The 16414-nt window shown below is 37.6% G+C and overlaps 1 protein-coding gene across 4 annotated transcripts in view; it reads right to left on the bottom strand.

Moving 5' to 3' along the window:
• Positions 1–16414, bottom strand: part of arhgef12a (Rho guanine nucleotide exchange factor (GEF) 12a) — a 54285-nt gene that overhangs the window by 21183 nt on the left and 16688 nt on the right. For 3 of the 4 annotated variants that reach the window (XM_027173969.2, XM_027173967.2, XM_027173968.2), the window contains exons 2-9: positions 15171–15191; positions 13097–13191; positions 5930–6028; positions 5238–5287; positions 3998–4055; positions 2402–2565; positions 2081–2158; positions 1521–1601 (exon numbers count right to left, since the gene is read on the bottom strand). In XM_027173969.2, coding sequence (XP_027029770.2) covers positions 1521–1601; positions 2081–2158; positions 2402–2565; positions 3998–4055; positions 5238–5287; positions 5930–6028; positions 13097–13191; positions 15171–15191 — 646 coding nt within the window. The remainder of the gene's footprint in view (positions 1–1520; positions 1602–2080; positions 2159–2401; positions 2566–3997; positions 4056–5237; positions 5288–5929; positions 6029–13096; positions 13192–15170; positions 15192–16414) is intronic. The other variant, XM_027173970.2, reaches the window with a different exon arrangement.

Below are 16414 nucleotides of genomic sequence, written 5' to 3'. Positions count from 1 at the left end.
CCATGTTAATACCAACAAGAAAAACCTCCCACTAGTTTTTGAGGTGCTCACAGGGCCAAGGCTAATAAGTTCCCATACACACATGCCTCCTACAAGTCCAATGTCCTTTCTTCATTATTTCTCCTTTATTGAACTAGCTTCCATTCAAGGTCAAGTTTATCTCCACTTCTGTAGCAATAAAAAAGAAAAAATAATAAACAACTCTACAGTTAAGCAGCAGATGCTGGCACCTCTGAAATTCAGTCCCTCAGATAACTGTGACTCCACCAAGACAGCGATGTTATCTGCTCATTTCAGGAGGCCTACATCCTTGGAGCCATTGTAGTTTGTGTTAAAACTGGAAGTGAGGTAAGAACTGATTTGCTCCTGTAGTGATTTATCCCCGGTAACACCCATTGTTTCATGTCCATCAATAAATCCGCGATTCACTGACGCAGCATTTTCACAGTAAGCTGGGAGAGTTTGAACTACAGCAGGATCCAAGGTGTTAAAAGCCAAGCTGTGGGCATGCTCAAGTATTTAACTACAAGTTCACTTCAACACTGATTAAGTTACGTGTCCAAAAAAAATAAAAAATACGGTGGTCTACGGTGGTCTATACCACCAACTTTAAACAAAGCAGCTGTCATTAAACTAAAAAAATAAAAATAAAAAATAAAATAAAAAAAAAGATAGAAAATAAGGACTAAAACATATATCAAATAAAAACTGATTCATTAATGAAAATTATTATGAGATCTATATGATCTATATGATGATGGCAAGCAATCACATAAGCGAAGCACACGGACACTAACAAGCCAAAATAAAACTGAAAATACACTCAAATGAACACACAGAAATCAAAAGGGCATTACAGAAAACACTACCAAATGAAGTAAAACAGAAACCTGACCAGAAACCTGACATCCAAACATCAACTGAAATCAACCAAAAGGCTCAGTAATGATGAGTACAACTCGACAGATGTATATATTGTATATATAAGAGTGATAATCAGGAGAATATGAGGAACAGGTACAACTAAAAATGTTAGGAAAACATAATAGATTGGTCGGAGCTAAAACATGCATGGAAAAACAAAACAAACAAAGAACACATGACAAAACAAAACTTTAACAACATAGAACAGGTGCTACCACATCGCCCTCTGGTGGTCTGTCAGTGAAACTTTCCAAGCTGTTCCTAACACAACCACTATTATGTGGCAGATTATAAAATAGCACTTGATCCAGCAATGTGTTATTATTATGGATTTTATTGTATACATTTTTATTTTATACCAAGACATTATTATTATTATTATTATTGAATTGTATCTTTCACCTAAATATAGCTATGTATACACTTCAAAAAGCCAGAAAAATTATGAATACTAAACAAATACTTATTTACTTACTCAGTATTGTGATGTGTGTGCAATACAGCAAAATTCATCATAACATTGTAGATACATCACTGACAGCACCTTTTAATCTGCTTGTAAGTCACATCAGATAAAATAATGTGGCGTGAAGTACCTGTGTAACTCTGTGTGGGGTTTTTTTGGCTTCCTGGATGTCCCTTAGTAGCCGGAGAGCGGGATTCTTCACATATTCTTCCTTCATGTTGTATAAGCAAAGAAAAAAAAAAAGTCAGTACAATGCCATCCTTAAAAAATTTGATCTACTGAATTTGTCAATTAGGTCAACAACCAATCTCCAGTCAGAATGCGTGAAGAAAACGAAAGTAATAACATACAGTCCTGTGCTCATTAGAGACTAACAATGAGCATAATACAAGACACACGACCCCCTCAGTGTTCTTCTACACTGCAGCTGACCACAACAGGAAATGCATCATTCTTTATCAGCCAAGGTCATATTTAGAGCAGTTGGCCTGCATCACATACAGTGTTTATAATAGAACCCGAATGTGAACACAAACTTCTAAGAACGCTAGTATTATAGACAGTGTACTACAATGTAATACTTAGTGTGAGTCGGTTTACAATGCTTTATTTTACAAGATTACAAAATTGTCAAAATGCTGCAGAGCAATTAAGCTTCCAGCTAGAACAAATCAACAGGGAAATTCTGACCTGGAAATCCTGTCTTTCTTTAGTCAGTGTCTTCTCTATGTTGTCCACTTTTAGGCTGTTCAAGATGCTGTTCTCTTCCTTAATGTTCAAGGCAGGAGATATAAAAGGTAGCAATAAAGAGCTCATATAAAGCACCAAATCACAAAAACACAAATAAAATCACAAATCCTACACTTTACACTTTATAATTGTCACAAACTGCAACAAACAGATGAATAAGAGCAAAATCGTGAATAGCGGTTAGATGCATTTGCACAGTTCCACTAAGGAACGAGAATAAAACATCCAGGTTAGTAGTGATGAGACATTGTGTTTTGTTACCTTGTATTCCCGTTTGCACCGGATCTGTGGTGGAGATTGTGGGAATGAGACTGAAGATGTCTCATTATCATCTAGTGACTCTAGGTTCAAATTGACCTCTGAAAGAGGGATCTGGGGTAACCCGGGCGGTCGGCCCAACACAGTGAGTGCCACGTAGGAGCCAGCTGAAGAGAATAAAGAGGTAGGATCAGTACAGGTGACTGTGCTGGTGGACTTGTACGCTAACATCTATCAACGTTTATGATTTTTGGTATAAGTGTGGTATACAGTGTGTTTTCTGTAAGATTGAATTGGCATACAACAACAGTACAAGTTCAATGCTTCAACAGCTCATCCAAAATCATTCAGTCCTCACATCAAGCCCACTGAGCAGAGTAGACACAACGTATCTAGCCGACGTCCCTAAATTAGCTTAGTTTTGTGAAAGCCTAAGCGTCATTCATGTTCACAGTCTCACACTCTGTAAGACACACACACACTCACACACGAGGCCCCTTAAAGTGAGAGACACACAGCTGCAAATATTGCAGAGTGGCTTAAAGACACTAGTGCCAAATTTGTCATTCCAAAAGAGTGGAATTTTATGGCAATTAAAATGCACTAAATGGGTTTCACGGTTATTAATGTATGCAATTTCAGCAATAAAAATGTCCATTTTTCTAAAAAGGAAACAAATTAGTTGTCCATTTGTCTTTTGCATATTTAGTATTCCTCTTTAATAAAAAAAAAAAAAGTACTTCTTATCCGAATACTCAATAAATCGATGGAATAGACGATCACTCGATTACTAAAATATTGCAAAAAGATCGCAAATCAGCTTTGATCTGTGAAATTTGGTGAGCCAAAAAAAAAAAAACAAGGTGGGACTTCTGGTACTACTATAAGTTCTGATTACTATTCAGAGACCATTGCAAATTTTTGCTGAGCTGTGTACTCTCTGCTACTTGGCTCACATCTGGAGAAAGAAACCGAGATATATTCTCTCGTAACATTCAGTTTTTACACTCTAATTTAACAATGACAGCTCTGAATACGTGAGATTATATTTTACTTCATACCAGTGGCCAAATTTGGAAATTGTGCCTGTTTTGGGGTGTTAAAACTCAGAAATGAATTTCTTTGTTATGTCACACTCTGCAGTGAAGATTAATGGCTCATATGAAACTACTGGACCTTTGCTTTAAGAATTGGTCATTTTTTCTGTTTTTATTTAGCCTACTAGAGGCAAAATATTCATAGAAAAGTTCAGTTAGCTTTTTTCCACACAGGATATTGAAATGTTCATATCAAACCCATTTCTTCCCTCTGAAGTGACCCAATTGCTTTTTAATAACCACAAACACTAAAACCAATAAAATTCTGTATACAGTTATTCAAACAGAAGTGAAAACCTCTCACAGTAAAAGCCAACATTGTCGTGAATGATTTTATTTTATAGACTTTAGATGAATAAATAATTCACTTGTTTTACTGACTGAAAATGTTTAATAGGTTGTTTTCCAATTTTTGGCAAAATGAAACATCAGCAAATTGATAAAAGTAGTTAAACATTCAACAAACAACAAACTAAATTTAAGGTAAATTTTAAAAACTAACCTTTGATTAACTTCACCACTTCTACATGGTTTGATTGTGTCACCAAGGTGCCATTGACCTAAAAAAAGCAAAAAAAACAAAAGAATTACTGATGATCATGTAGTCTGAAGGCACAAAGCTTGTTCTTTTGCCCTAAATATTTAAACACATCTACAGATTTAATATACGCCAATAATTCACAGCGTTTGTGCTTGTTATCTTGTTATGCACAATGGTGGCCAGCAGGTGGCAGGCTAAACACAGAAATGTGTGTGGTAATAGAATTATAGAATTACAGAAAGACAGTGGTGGACCAGGTAAATTCCTGTCCTGTTTATTTTGTTCTTTTTCTGCTCATATATCAGATCCAACTAACTCACATTTGGGTTTCTTATCCTTTTGCTACCACACTGTAAAAGCCTGAAACGATGCCTATAATTAACGCTAATAACACACAAGCACTGGGTATTATGCGACACACTGCAGCTGAGATGTCATCAAAATCATGCATCTAATCTCTGCTTAGATTTCTAATTTAATCTGATCAGACCTGCATCCTATAAATAAGTGATAGTAAATGGCTGGGGTCCTTTAATTTGATCTAGTTTGTATCATTGCGTTGCGAACATAATATTTTCTTAAGATGAAAGATCATTTTATAATGTGCATAATATGTGTAAACTCATTCTATAACCTCCAGCTCCCAGCATGTACCCTGGCCTACAAACATCAGCTTCCACTCCCCAAACTCACGCTCACTCTAACTAACTAGACTCACATGTTTGGAGTCTCTGTCTCGCTCTCTCTCTGCCTCTCTCTCTCTGCCTCTCTCTCTCTCAGTCTCTCTCTCTCTCTTTGTCTGTGTCACACATACACAGTCTATACCTATACATTTCACCTTGTGTTTTGATTCGACTCCATTTCTACCTCTAATTTCCTGTTTTCGTCTAGCCCTGTGTATCCAGTTTACCAGTCACCTGACCTGTGTCCGTTTTCTTGACTTCGAGTCTGTCTTGTGTTTTTTCGGTAATTTTATTGTTATGGCTATATTAAAGCTGCTTAACATAAACTTGTATCTGTCTCAGCTTCATTACTGTGACAGTAAATATTATAAACATGCATTACCATTGTACATACATGATCAAATAAAGCTTGTTAATTTGTTAAGATGTTCACTTGTAACTATGCTAAGTAGATGATAAATTTCCTGTGACACTTCTCAGACGAGCCAAAAGCTGCTGTAATTGCATTGTAAACTCACCTTAATGATCCTGTCCCCGGTCTGAACCCCTGCACGCATAGCAGCTCCATCTACAAAGAGAGAGGATGTGAGCACACATTATATATTCATTAGAGTCTGAGTGTCTGAGTCACTTTTAATAATTTCACATAGTTTCTATGCACCTCCTTCATTAGGAAAATTGCTTTCAAGAATTTCTTATTTGCTAAAAAGCCCTGTACTTGAAAGAAATGGAGAAGCACAGCATGTTCTAGTCATTTCTCACTGCAAGTTAAGAGCATACGTGGCTCAGGGCTCCACCCTGAGAAGACTGCTGATTATGGGATAACGCTGAGAACAATATTACAGGGAGGTGTATTTAAGTGTGTCATTACACACACACACGCTCAATCATTCCTCCTCTGCACTTTATCTGAAATTTCCATAATGTCAAAAACAAGATTTGACAGAACAAACCCTGCATTATAACATGTAACCGAATATATAAATAGAATATGGGAGAGTGATTGATTTTATTTTTATCCCAGTGCACCATGTGATTGGTGTGTAAAGACAAAGTTTTAAGATTGAAGCTAGGTTTAAGGGGGGACAGGAACCCTGCACTAGGCTTATGCTTATTTCCTCTAATTGGTAGTGCTCACAGCATAACAGTTCATCTGCTGACCTGCTGAAAACCATATCAGCCTCCAGCCTGAGAGATAGAATCCACTTACCCTCTTTGACGAGCTGCACAAACACAGGGTTGTCTCCACTCACTGTCAGACCGAATCCGTTCTCATCTTTTTGAATGATCACACATCTCTGAACCAGCCCTGAACAGAAATAAAGGAGAATGAGCTAAATGCAAGAGAAAGTTTAAGTCAGCAATTCAATATCCATAAGTCAATTGTCTCTTCTGCTTTTTGGAAACCAGGAGCCACAAGGCAGGCAACGTTGGATCAAGCGCCAACCCCTCAATTACACACATTCGCACAACCTACAGACAATTTAGAGATTCCATTCATCCTGCAACCTTTGGACTGTGGGAGGAAAACAGAATAGTTGGAAGAAACCTTTGAGGCAAGGGGAGAATAAGCAAACAGGGCAAACGTGCACACAGGGCAGAAGTGGGATTCAAACCTATAACCTTAAGGGGGCAGGAAAACCACTAAACTACCATGAAATAAGTGAAATAATTAAAGCAGATGAGAAGAAAACTACATAGTGAAACATACATGTGGCACAGTGGAGAAGCCTGCCGGACACCTATAATTTATTTTGACCTGTCACATTTAAAGAAACCACAAACATCACTGCGCATCCGGAGCCTGTCCTTTGAGCAGTGAGGCGATGGGAGGTGAGGAATATTCCCTGGACGGAATTCTGACACAGACAAGAGGAGAAGCTGCAAAATTTTTGTTTGATGTACCTCTGTGCCGTTAGTGTGTTTCATCAAAACAACATGCAAATGTTTTTCTTAATTACTTGCCTTGGCTGTGGGCCTACAAAGATCGAGTCAGGCAAAAATCCAGCAGAACACACATGGTGGTAAAATCACTACACAAAGTCACACTAGCTTTTCTGGCTTTTCAAGAGTGCTTATATTTACTACAACCACACTGAGACGTTTCACGGTGAATAGGTCTGTGCTCACCTCATAAAAAATTATTTTGCACTTCCTAGTTTGACACAGGTACTACAGTAGAGTATGTGCCAATCAATTTGGGACGTTAGCTCTAGCTAGCTGGTGTTTTATTGGCCTATGTTTTTAAGGGATTAAAAGATTTTATCACAATGAGCCGAGGAATTGAGGAAAGGTTTCAGCAGTGTGACCAAGTTCTAGACCATAGCAAACTAACCAAAGGACATCATCATCTTGTTTTTTTACACACAGACCGAGCAGAGTAGAATAAAGTCCAGAGTAGTGTAGAGTACGCATAGTCATTTTAGCATAGATTTTAATCCAACAAAAATATATCAGCATTTCATCAGGAAATCACAGAGCAGGGCTTCATCCCTGTTCAAGGTCTCAAGCACTGATATAGACTCGAGAGGGCCAAAATAAACACACTCAGAGATGCATTGATGCTGATATCTGTATCTCATATCTGTCCTACATGCTGATTTCCTCTACTTGTGAAAAAAAAAATGCTATAATACCAACAACTGAAATGACGTGATGCTATGTGACGCAAGTCCTGTGTTAATGCTTTTAAACAAATGACACAAAACCACCACAATATGGCTTTAATTCATGATTAACCAGAGCAATCAAAGCAAAGCAGATTACTACACTAGAGATCCAGGGTAACTAATGTAGATACATGATATATGAGTAATATTCACAGCCAATTTGTAAAGAGAGGAAAAATAAATAAAGTTAAATATGGACTGATAATACTACATAAGCAGCTTTCTCAACAATGAGTACTGATGCAATGCTTAGAGTCTTTATTAATTTTTTTTGTAAAAGCCTATTTTCCTGATAGTGTTCGGGGCTCTGACACACTTTCCCAGTTCAAAAGCAGATTAAAAACTCATCTCTTTAGTCAGGCATGCATACACACACACACACACACACACACACACACACACACACACACACACACACACACACATACACATACACACACACACACACACACACACACACACACAATACATCCCATAAAATTATGCACCATTACATTAGACTTGCACATTTTTATGAACAACAGATATGTTAATCATTCTACACTGCTTTTCTCTTTCACACCCATCCTGAGGCATCCAGACATTGTACCAGCTCCGATCATCTTCCATACGATGAAGATTCTGGACCTCCACTGAGATGAGGCTGACTCTGAGAATCCTGAGACATCTACAGATCTACCAGCTCCAGTTGGACACACTGATACCAAGAGGAGATGTGAACTCCATGTGATCCTTACACCAATTCAACATTTGTTTGACTGTATATTTACAATCACACCCTCTAGTGTCACCCATATGAGGATGGGTTCCCCTTTGAGTCTGGTTCCTCTCAAGGTTTCTTCCTTACCAATTTAAGGGAGTTTTTCCTTGCCACTGCTTCCTGAGTCACCTCAGACTTGCTCTTTGGGGATAAATACATACACATACATACATACACACACTGTGAACTATATACATCTTGAATTTTTACTATATTAATTATCTATATTTCTCTTTATGTTTACCTTCTGTTCTATGTTTATGTTCTGTAAAGCTGCTTTGAGACAAAGCCCATTGTAAAAAGCGCTATACAAATAAACTTGAATTGAATATTTCTGGGTGGAAGGTACTGCTATATTGAATACAGACTCAGTAACACTTGTTATAAATATTGAGGATTAAGTTAGTGTAAACGGGGGGAAATGTTGACATTCTGGGTTGGAATCATAAGTCGGAGGAAGAAGCAGGAGAGAGGAACGTAGATAAGAGAAGCCGACTCTTCATTATTCAATTTTATATAGCAGTTAGTTCCCGTCCACCAATTTTATTGGATGAGCTACGTTCTAAGAATGTTAATATTTAATAACCACACTGGGATGATATTACTGTTTGTGAACAAACTCTGATGGTCTGTGTTCACCACACAAAATTATACTTCCTAGTTCACTATGAGTTCGCAAGACTAAAAGCAAAATTTTCTGGAAAATGTAACCTTCCCTTAAAGTATGAAAGATGCAAAAGCGGGCACTTTCACAGAAATGTACAAATCAAAATGAGCTAACCGGTTTGCGGACCTCTTTAAAATGAGTGTAGTGTAGATTCTTCAGGATCTATTTTAAAAATCAACAACACATATTGTAAAATATGGTGTCCAAAATATCAGCTACTCAATTATAAATTTCCGGTTTATAGCACTGTTAGAACAGCAATGTTGCACTCGCAGTCATTCTGAATATACACGGAATAATGGGCACGCTACAGCATTCAGCCTGCGGCTTCATGCTCGCTGGCAATCACAGTGTATTCAGTAAATCAGTGTAATTTCACCCCCGCTCTTGTAATTGTGATGTTGCTAAATTATATAGTAACACTCAGATCTGGATGCAAGTTTCCCTCTGGGTAAATGATATAATGTAACCCTCATGCCTGTTTCTGTGTTAATGCTAATGTCTTCTTTTTACACTCTTGTGAATGGCCCCAGGTGCGAATGAGGAGGTGGATCTGCATTTCTATGTACCCAGGACCTTCAGGTGAACCCTGATTGGTTGGTGAAGGGGTGAGCTGTGTACCTGGAAACATTCACCTTTATTTTTTGGGTTTTACAGAGGGTCACGATGTAATATTGTTCTAAATACATTTACTGTAGATTTTTTCCTCATCACATCCATTAACTCTGATACTAGGTCTTCGAAAGCTTGCCTCGCACCTCCAGGGTTGTTGGTGCTATTCCCGCCTCTTTGTTGTGAGAATTTTATTCCTGTGCTATTTGGTATATATATAATAATATATAATAATATAATAATAGTACATATTGCATATAATGTGTAGTGCTACTGTAAGTATGTCTAATAGTTTAATAGTTTTGATCCCCAAAAAGACCATTAGACAGCTGCAGCTCATACAGAACGCTGCTGCCAGAATTCTGACCAGAACCAAAAAATCCGAGCACATCACTCCAGTCCTCAGGTCCTTACACTGGCTTCCAGTTACATTTAGAATAGATTTTAAAGTATTGTTACTGGTTTATAAATCACGCTTATAAATTCAAGGCTTAGGACCGAAATACATTACAGATATGCTAATTGAATATAAACCAAGCAGACTACTCAGATCATTAGGATCAGGTCAGTTAGAGATACCAAGGGTTCACTCAAAACAAGGTGCGTCAGCATTTAGTTATTATGCCACCTATAGCTGGAATCAGCTTCCAGAAGAGATCAGATGTGCTTCAACAGTAGACACTTTAAAATCAAGATTAAAAACACATCTGTTTAACTCTGCATTTACTGAATGAGCACCGTGCTGCTTCACACTGACTGCACTTTTTTTATCCAAATCACTTTTACTCCTGTTTTATTCTTTTTAACATATTTTAAACTGTTTTTATTAAAATCACATTTATTTTCTTTAATTGTTATTTGTTTTTGTTATGATTTTATCGTGTTTCTAATTTTTCATATATATTTCTTTTTCTCTTTTATAAACTGTTTTCTAATTTCTATGTAAAGCACTTTGAATGACCTCTGTGTATGAAATGTGCTATACAAATAAACTTGCCTTGCCTTGCCTAGTACACTGTGTGTACTGGCTATATGTATGAGCATATTGCACATTTTCACCTGTTAATTACATTATCTGTATGTTAATTGTTTCTGCAATTTCTGGAGTACGCTCCCAAGAATTTCACTCACCAAGGAACCAGTGCTGTGGTGATGTGACGATAAAAGTGACTACACTTGGTCCTCAGTTTTCCCACCTCTTTCTTGTGAGAATTTTATTCCTGTGCTTCCTGGTCCTCAGTTTTCTTACCAAAGGCCAAAGACTGAATTGTCCATAGACACGTTTAAATTTGTGATTGTACCATGTGATGGGTTGCAATCCTGTCCAGGCTGTCCTCGGGAAAAGGCTACAAGTTCCCTGCCCTGTGACCCTGTGTATAATAAGCTGTATAAAAATTTGATAGATTTATCAATGGGTGGATGAACATCCAGTAAAGTTTCCCCACAGTCTAGAGATGTGCTCATGTTCTCCAGTCAATTTCTAAAAAAATCTCTGGGAATGTGGGTTTTAGCCGTGTGTTGTGTTTTTATGAGGAGGCGGTGTCAAGAAAAAAAAGATTTCAGGGGACACCTGTGTACAAGTAATAAAAAAAGTGTTTTGTGTTTCATGATAAATGAGAAGAGAGCATGTGGAGGTGTGTGTGTGGCAACATAGCTGTGTGTTTGTGTGTCTGTGAAAGAGTTAAAGTGGAGGATGTGGTAGGTCAGTGGTGAAGGATCAGAAGACTGTGAGTTCAAATTCCAGCAATTCGCCACTGCTGGGCCCTTGAGAAAGGCCCTTTACCCTCAACTGCTCAGCTGTATAAATGAGATAAATGCAGGTCACTCTGGATAAGAGCATCTGCTACATGCCATAAACATACATTTAAAACTAAAAAAAGAAAAAAACAAATATATTAAAGTGAACAAATAAATAATAAACAAAGAGCCATGCTGCGTGACCCCAAATCTGCCGGTGTCCCTTCTGAGCCTCAGATAAAACTGAAGAAAAAATGTTTCTAAAAATTTGAGTCATGCTGTTAGTTTCTCATGCTGATGATGTCTTTAAAAGCTTCATTCTACGCAAACGTCTTTCCATGATGTCCTGCCGCGCTTGCAGAAGTATAAATCAGCTCTCAGAGTATTGCATATATAAATTTGTCCCCTCATGCTGATTGTTTTGTTTGGTTTCTTTAACAGTCTATAGCAACGCCTCATTTTAAGCAGATATGTGGTGTTCTATGTCAGTTCTGCTTTTACTGTACAAGTAGAAATATGATTAGTAAAAAAAAGTTTTTTTGTCAAAACAATCATTTTGTATTGCTAACTTGTAAATTGTTAATTATTAATCGACTGTGACAGTATGCAAGTTAAGGTAAGTGTGTATAATTTATTAAGTTGCAATTTTTGTTGTGAAATTTTTGTATACAGCTATGTGAATTGGTTAAATTAAACGCACGTGATTCTTCTTTTAAAGAAAGTTCTTTTAAAGTGAAGCCACATATGTCAATACTATCAATGCTATCTGTACTCATGTTCCACACTTTAATAAGAGAGGGCTTTGGCTGATTGTGTCGTGAAGATGTCACACAATAAGTATACTCATGGAAATATTTTGCAGCGATTTAAAAAAAATAAAATAAAATAATATTATTATTATTATTATTAGTAGTAGTAGTAGGCTTTATATATCACATATTTCATTTGATTTTGTGTTAATAACTGATCACAAAATCATAAAATCCTGGACTGTCCTGTTAAAAAAACAAAAAACAAAACAAAGGACAGGAGAGACTGCAGTCTCTCGACAATGCAGTTCACACCACACAAAACAGAAAAGATTAAATGTTAGGCTGGTGAAATATTTTCCATACTTTCACATGATTACAAGCACACTTTCTTTGCACTACTATACATAATAAAATCAGTTAAGCTAGAGGAGATATTCTTGTAACCTCCCAAAAGTTGAAATGCAATAGTGTTAATTACACTAGTGTTAATTAAAATGATTAGTGTGTTTCTTATCTCTCATTCTGATTTCTAAAAGAGAGACAAAGTCAAGCACAGAATAATGGCTACTTCCATGGAAACTGCTTCAGGAAACGATTACAGACAGCAGATTACAGGAAAAGACTTGGGGAGAAAAGAAAAAAAAAATAATCCTTTCCCATTCACCCTAATTTTTTATTTTTTTGACAGCTCTGCATGAAAACCTCATTTTCCTCCTTCATATAATCCTTAAACGTCGATGTCGTGACCTAATGTAAACACCGCATTAAAGTCCTGCACAAATCCTATTTTCTGTTCAGTAAAAGCGGCTGGGGAAAAAAATAAGGTGTCTCCCATCTCTGATAATATCTTCTTGCTGGCAATAAACAGGGCCAGGAACATATGCATAGTTTATGGTCAGGAAGGTTGAATCACAGCACTGTTTGAGTCAGAGCCTCAGCAATGACTCGGTGTCTGGGCCTTGAACAGAGGACAACCGCTGCCATTCTGAGAGCTCAGAATTAGTGTGAGAAGCACAGAGCACTTCAGTTCCCTGCGTAAACCACACACAGTGCACACTTTTCCAGCCTGAAAGACCGCACCTCATTCGGATCTCTGAAAAGGGCGGGAAAAAGATGCTAAACGTGGAGCAAGGGCTGAAAGAGAGAGAGAGAGAGAGAGAGGAAAAAGAAAAGGGTTTACCTGTAGAGTCAAAATCTTGTGCTGAAAAAATGGAAGTCTTGTCACTTTTGGGCTTTTTGTCCGGGGAATGCTCTTTGCTGAGAATGCTATTGTTTCTGCAAAAGACAAATGGCATGAAGGGTTAGGGGTCGACGCTCGTTCTTTTGTTCATCTAACTGAACAGTACAAGAAGCAAACATGTAAGGCATCATTTATAAACGTCAAAATAAAAGTATAAAAAGTATTTTTTGTCAAATGTGTGGGTGGTCACATAAGTCTCTGGCATGACAGGCTCGCATTTCACTGCAGAATGAACAGAGAAGAAGAAAAATACTGCTGCGGATGAAATCCGAGCTCAGAAATCACTGATAGCCTGCCATTATGTATTCAAGTAAACTCCAAAGCAAATAGTTTGGGAACTGTGAATAGTGTGTGTTTAAAAAAAAAAAAAAGAGTTAACTTATAGAACACTTTAAAAAAAAAAAAAAGCTTCAAAGAAATAATATCTAATAACAATTATGTGAGTAAGAAGCTAGCTCAACAATTTTTTTCCTTCAACTAGCTATTACACCAGAGCAAAGCCAGGACTGTAGACCAACGTTATATTGCTAACATTATCACTAATTAAAGCCAGCTGAAGGAGAGGCACAAGGTTTTGTTGGTGTGCGATCAGACCCGCCTCACTGTGCTTCCACCAATCAGTTTTCAGCTGAAGCTGACTTGGTGTGCAACACTGTTAGGGTTCTGGAGGCGTGCACATGTATGCCATGCTTACCCATAAACCCCCTCTCTATGTCACAATCTGTGCTTCAACAGAAAAAGGAATAAAGCGCAAACCCGCCCTTAGTTTGTTTCTTTCTCATGGGAAATCGGTTTTGAGAGTCACTTATTAAACCCAGACTGACTAAAGACAGTGAAGTCTATCTGTGTCATGTGAGTGACCAGTTTTTACTTTCATGCAGGCTGCAGGGGGCTGACAAAATACTGTATGAAGCCAAGGAGAACAAAGAGCAGCCGTGCTTAATAATATTAGAACTGAGCACTGGACTGAGCGGTTTCGTTTCTACTGTGAGACATGTTTCCGTTCATTCCTGATCAGTCAAATTTGGTTTAAATGTCGGTTTTGTTTTTTAAAATTCAAACACATCTAAGTTCATTACATAATGTACACTGATCAGGCATAACATTATAACCACAGAAGAGTGACATGAAGCACATGATTATCTCTTTACACTGGCACCTGTTAATGGGTGTGATATAATAAGCAACAAGTGAACAGTCAGTTCTCAATGTTGATGTGTTAAAATCAGGAAAAATGGGCAAACGCAACGATCTGAGCGCTTATACTTATTTGGGCCAACTTATGACGGCTAGGCGAGTGGGTCGGAGCCATTTCTCCAAAATGGTAGGTTTTGTAGGGGGTTCATAATGTGCAATGGTTAGTACATAAAAATTGTCCAGGAATGGTTTAAGCAACATAAAGTATTCAAGGTGTAGACTTAGGCTTCAAATTCCCGTGACCTCAATCAGATCAAGCATCCGTGGGATGTGCTGGACAAACAAGTCCGATCTGAAGTGAGAAGGTCTCGATTCACAATATAAACTGACAAAGAGTTAAATAAACTCTTGGTGTCAGACAACACGGCACATCTTCAGATCTTGTGGAGTCCATGACTTGATGCGTCAGAGCTGTTTTGGTGGCACAAGGAAGAGCTACACAATATTAGGCAGGTGGTTTTAATGCTATGGCTCATAGCAGGATAGATCAGATTCCTATAAGAAAGAAATAGGGAAAAAAAAACCTGGCAGGCTGTGTACTATATACGTGATAAACAGAGTTTTGTCAATGCACTGCACTTTTTCCTAAACCCCTGATCTAGCCTTCTTTGTACAAGCTCCCTATTCTCTGAATCAGTTAGAGATGTGCAATTCTGCAAAATAGGCCTTTTGTGCCCTTCTGTATCGCTCAGGATCTCTATATAGTGCTCGCTCACTAAGCAGCCTGACAATCCTTCCTGTGCCTCAGCCAGGCTTTTTCTCCATGGAAAAAAAAGTTGGCAAAACCAGACATGAAACTTCATTTGAAATCACTTACCGGATTACTTTTTTGGAAAACCTGTGGGAAAAGAAGAGGGGGAAAAAAAAAGAAGATTCAGGAACATATTCATCTGAACACTTTCTTTTGTTTGGTTGTTTGTCTTAAATATTCAGGCTACCTCTCAAGCACAAGCAGAACAAAGTACCTGTCTATGTTATTCATAACGGGCTTCATAACCACAAAGCTTTCAACTGATAACCCAAAAATATTTTTACATACAATATTTGTAATATCATGGACAACATTATAACATATATACTGTATACATCTTTAAAAAAAATATTACGATGAAACTTTAACCAAAAAAATGCATATAATGTTAAAACATTTATTAATGCTTAAAATTGGTATGCATTTCTATGAAGCTCCATAGAAATCACAAACTAGGACACATGCTTTTCCTTATGGGTTTGAGACAGAACCTAGATTATGATCACAAGAAGCACGTAGCCAGAAATTATGGAATCACGCTCCCTGTGGCCAATCACTTGAACTCGATAGCTCTCATCACTGTTTCGTTCATATGTATAAACCTTTTCAATCAGTTCACCTCAATGGTGATGGTGATTACGTAGGTATGAATTTAAACAAATTAGCATATCGTGATGTCACTGACTGGGTCTTCAACCCGTGCCTTCGGGCACATCATTGCAAACCTCATTTGCAACCGCCAAGTTAAAGCGGTGTCGAGCTGTTTTAATGAATTTTTTAGATGTATTTTGGTGCCCGAAACCGTATGACTTTGAACGGTGACCGCGAACATGTTGTTTACTGCAGCCGCAGCCATCATTACCAAGCTCGAACCGTTGACTCTGACAGTGAATGAGAGAATGAGACGAAGCGAACGCACAGGCCATAGTGTGACATCCGTTAACCAATAGTGTAAACATAGATGATGTCACAGGTTTTTATTTAAAAGAAAGAACGTAGCCTTCGTTTGTATGTAGGCCTAGACAATTTATATATTTACAATTCTTACTAAAATATAAGTAATATTACTTTATTGCTTTTGTATTAGTTGTTTGAAGAGAGTCTTAACGCAAATTTACAACCGGCAAGTCGGTCGGACTCAAAGCAAAAAAAAAATTAAAATTGAGTCGGTCCTAAATTGACAGGGTTGGACGGGTTACTGCAAACTAGAATATTTTTAAGGATGGCCTAAATGCAAACATGTAGTAATATAATTTTTTGTAGTTTATTTCAATAGGTTTTAGAGTGCACTAATAAGACTGAATGCAAAT

Source organism: Tachysurus fulvidraco, chromosome 11 (assembly GCF_022655615.1).
Source record: "Tachysurus fulvidraco isolate hzauxx_2018 chromosome 11, HZAU_PFXX_2.0, whole genome shotgun sequence".
Classification (NCBI taxonomy): Eukaryota; Metazoa; Chordata; class Actinopteri; order Siluriformes; family Bagridae; genus Tachysurus; species Tachysurus fulvidraco.
The sequence above is the reverse complement of the archived record's forward strand: the minus strand, read 5'-3'. Positions and strand labels throughout refer to the sequence as shown.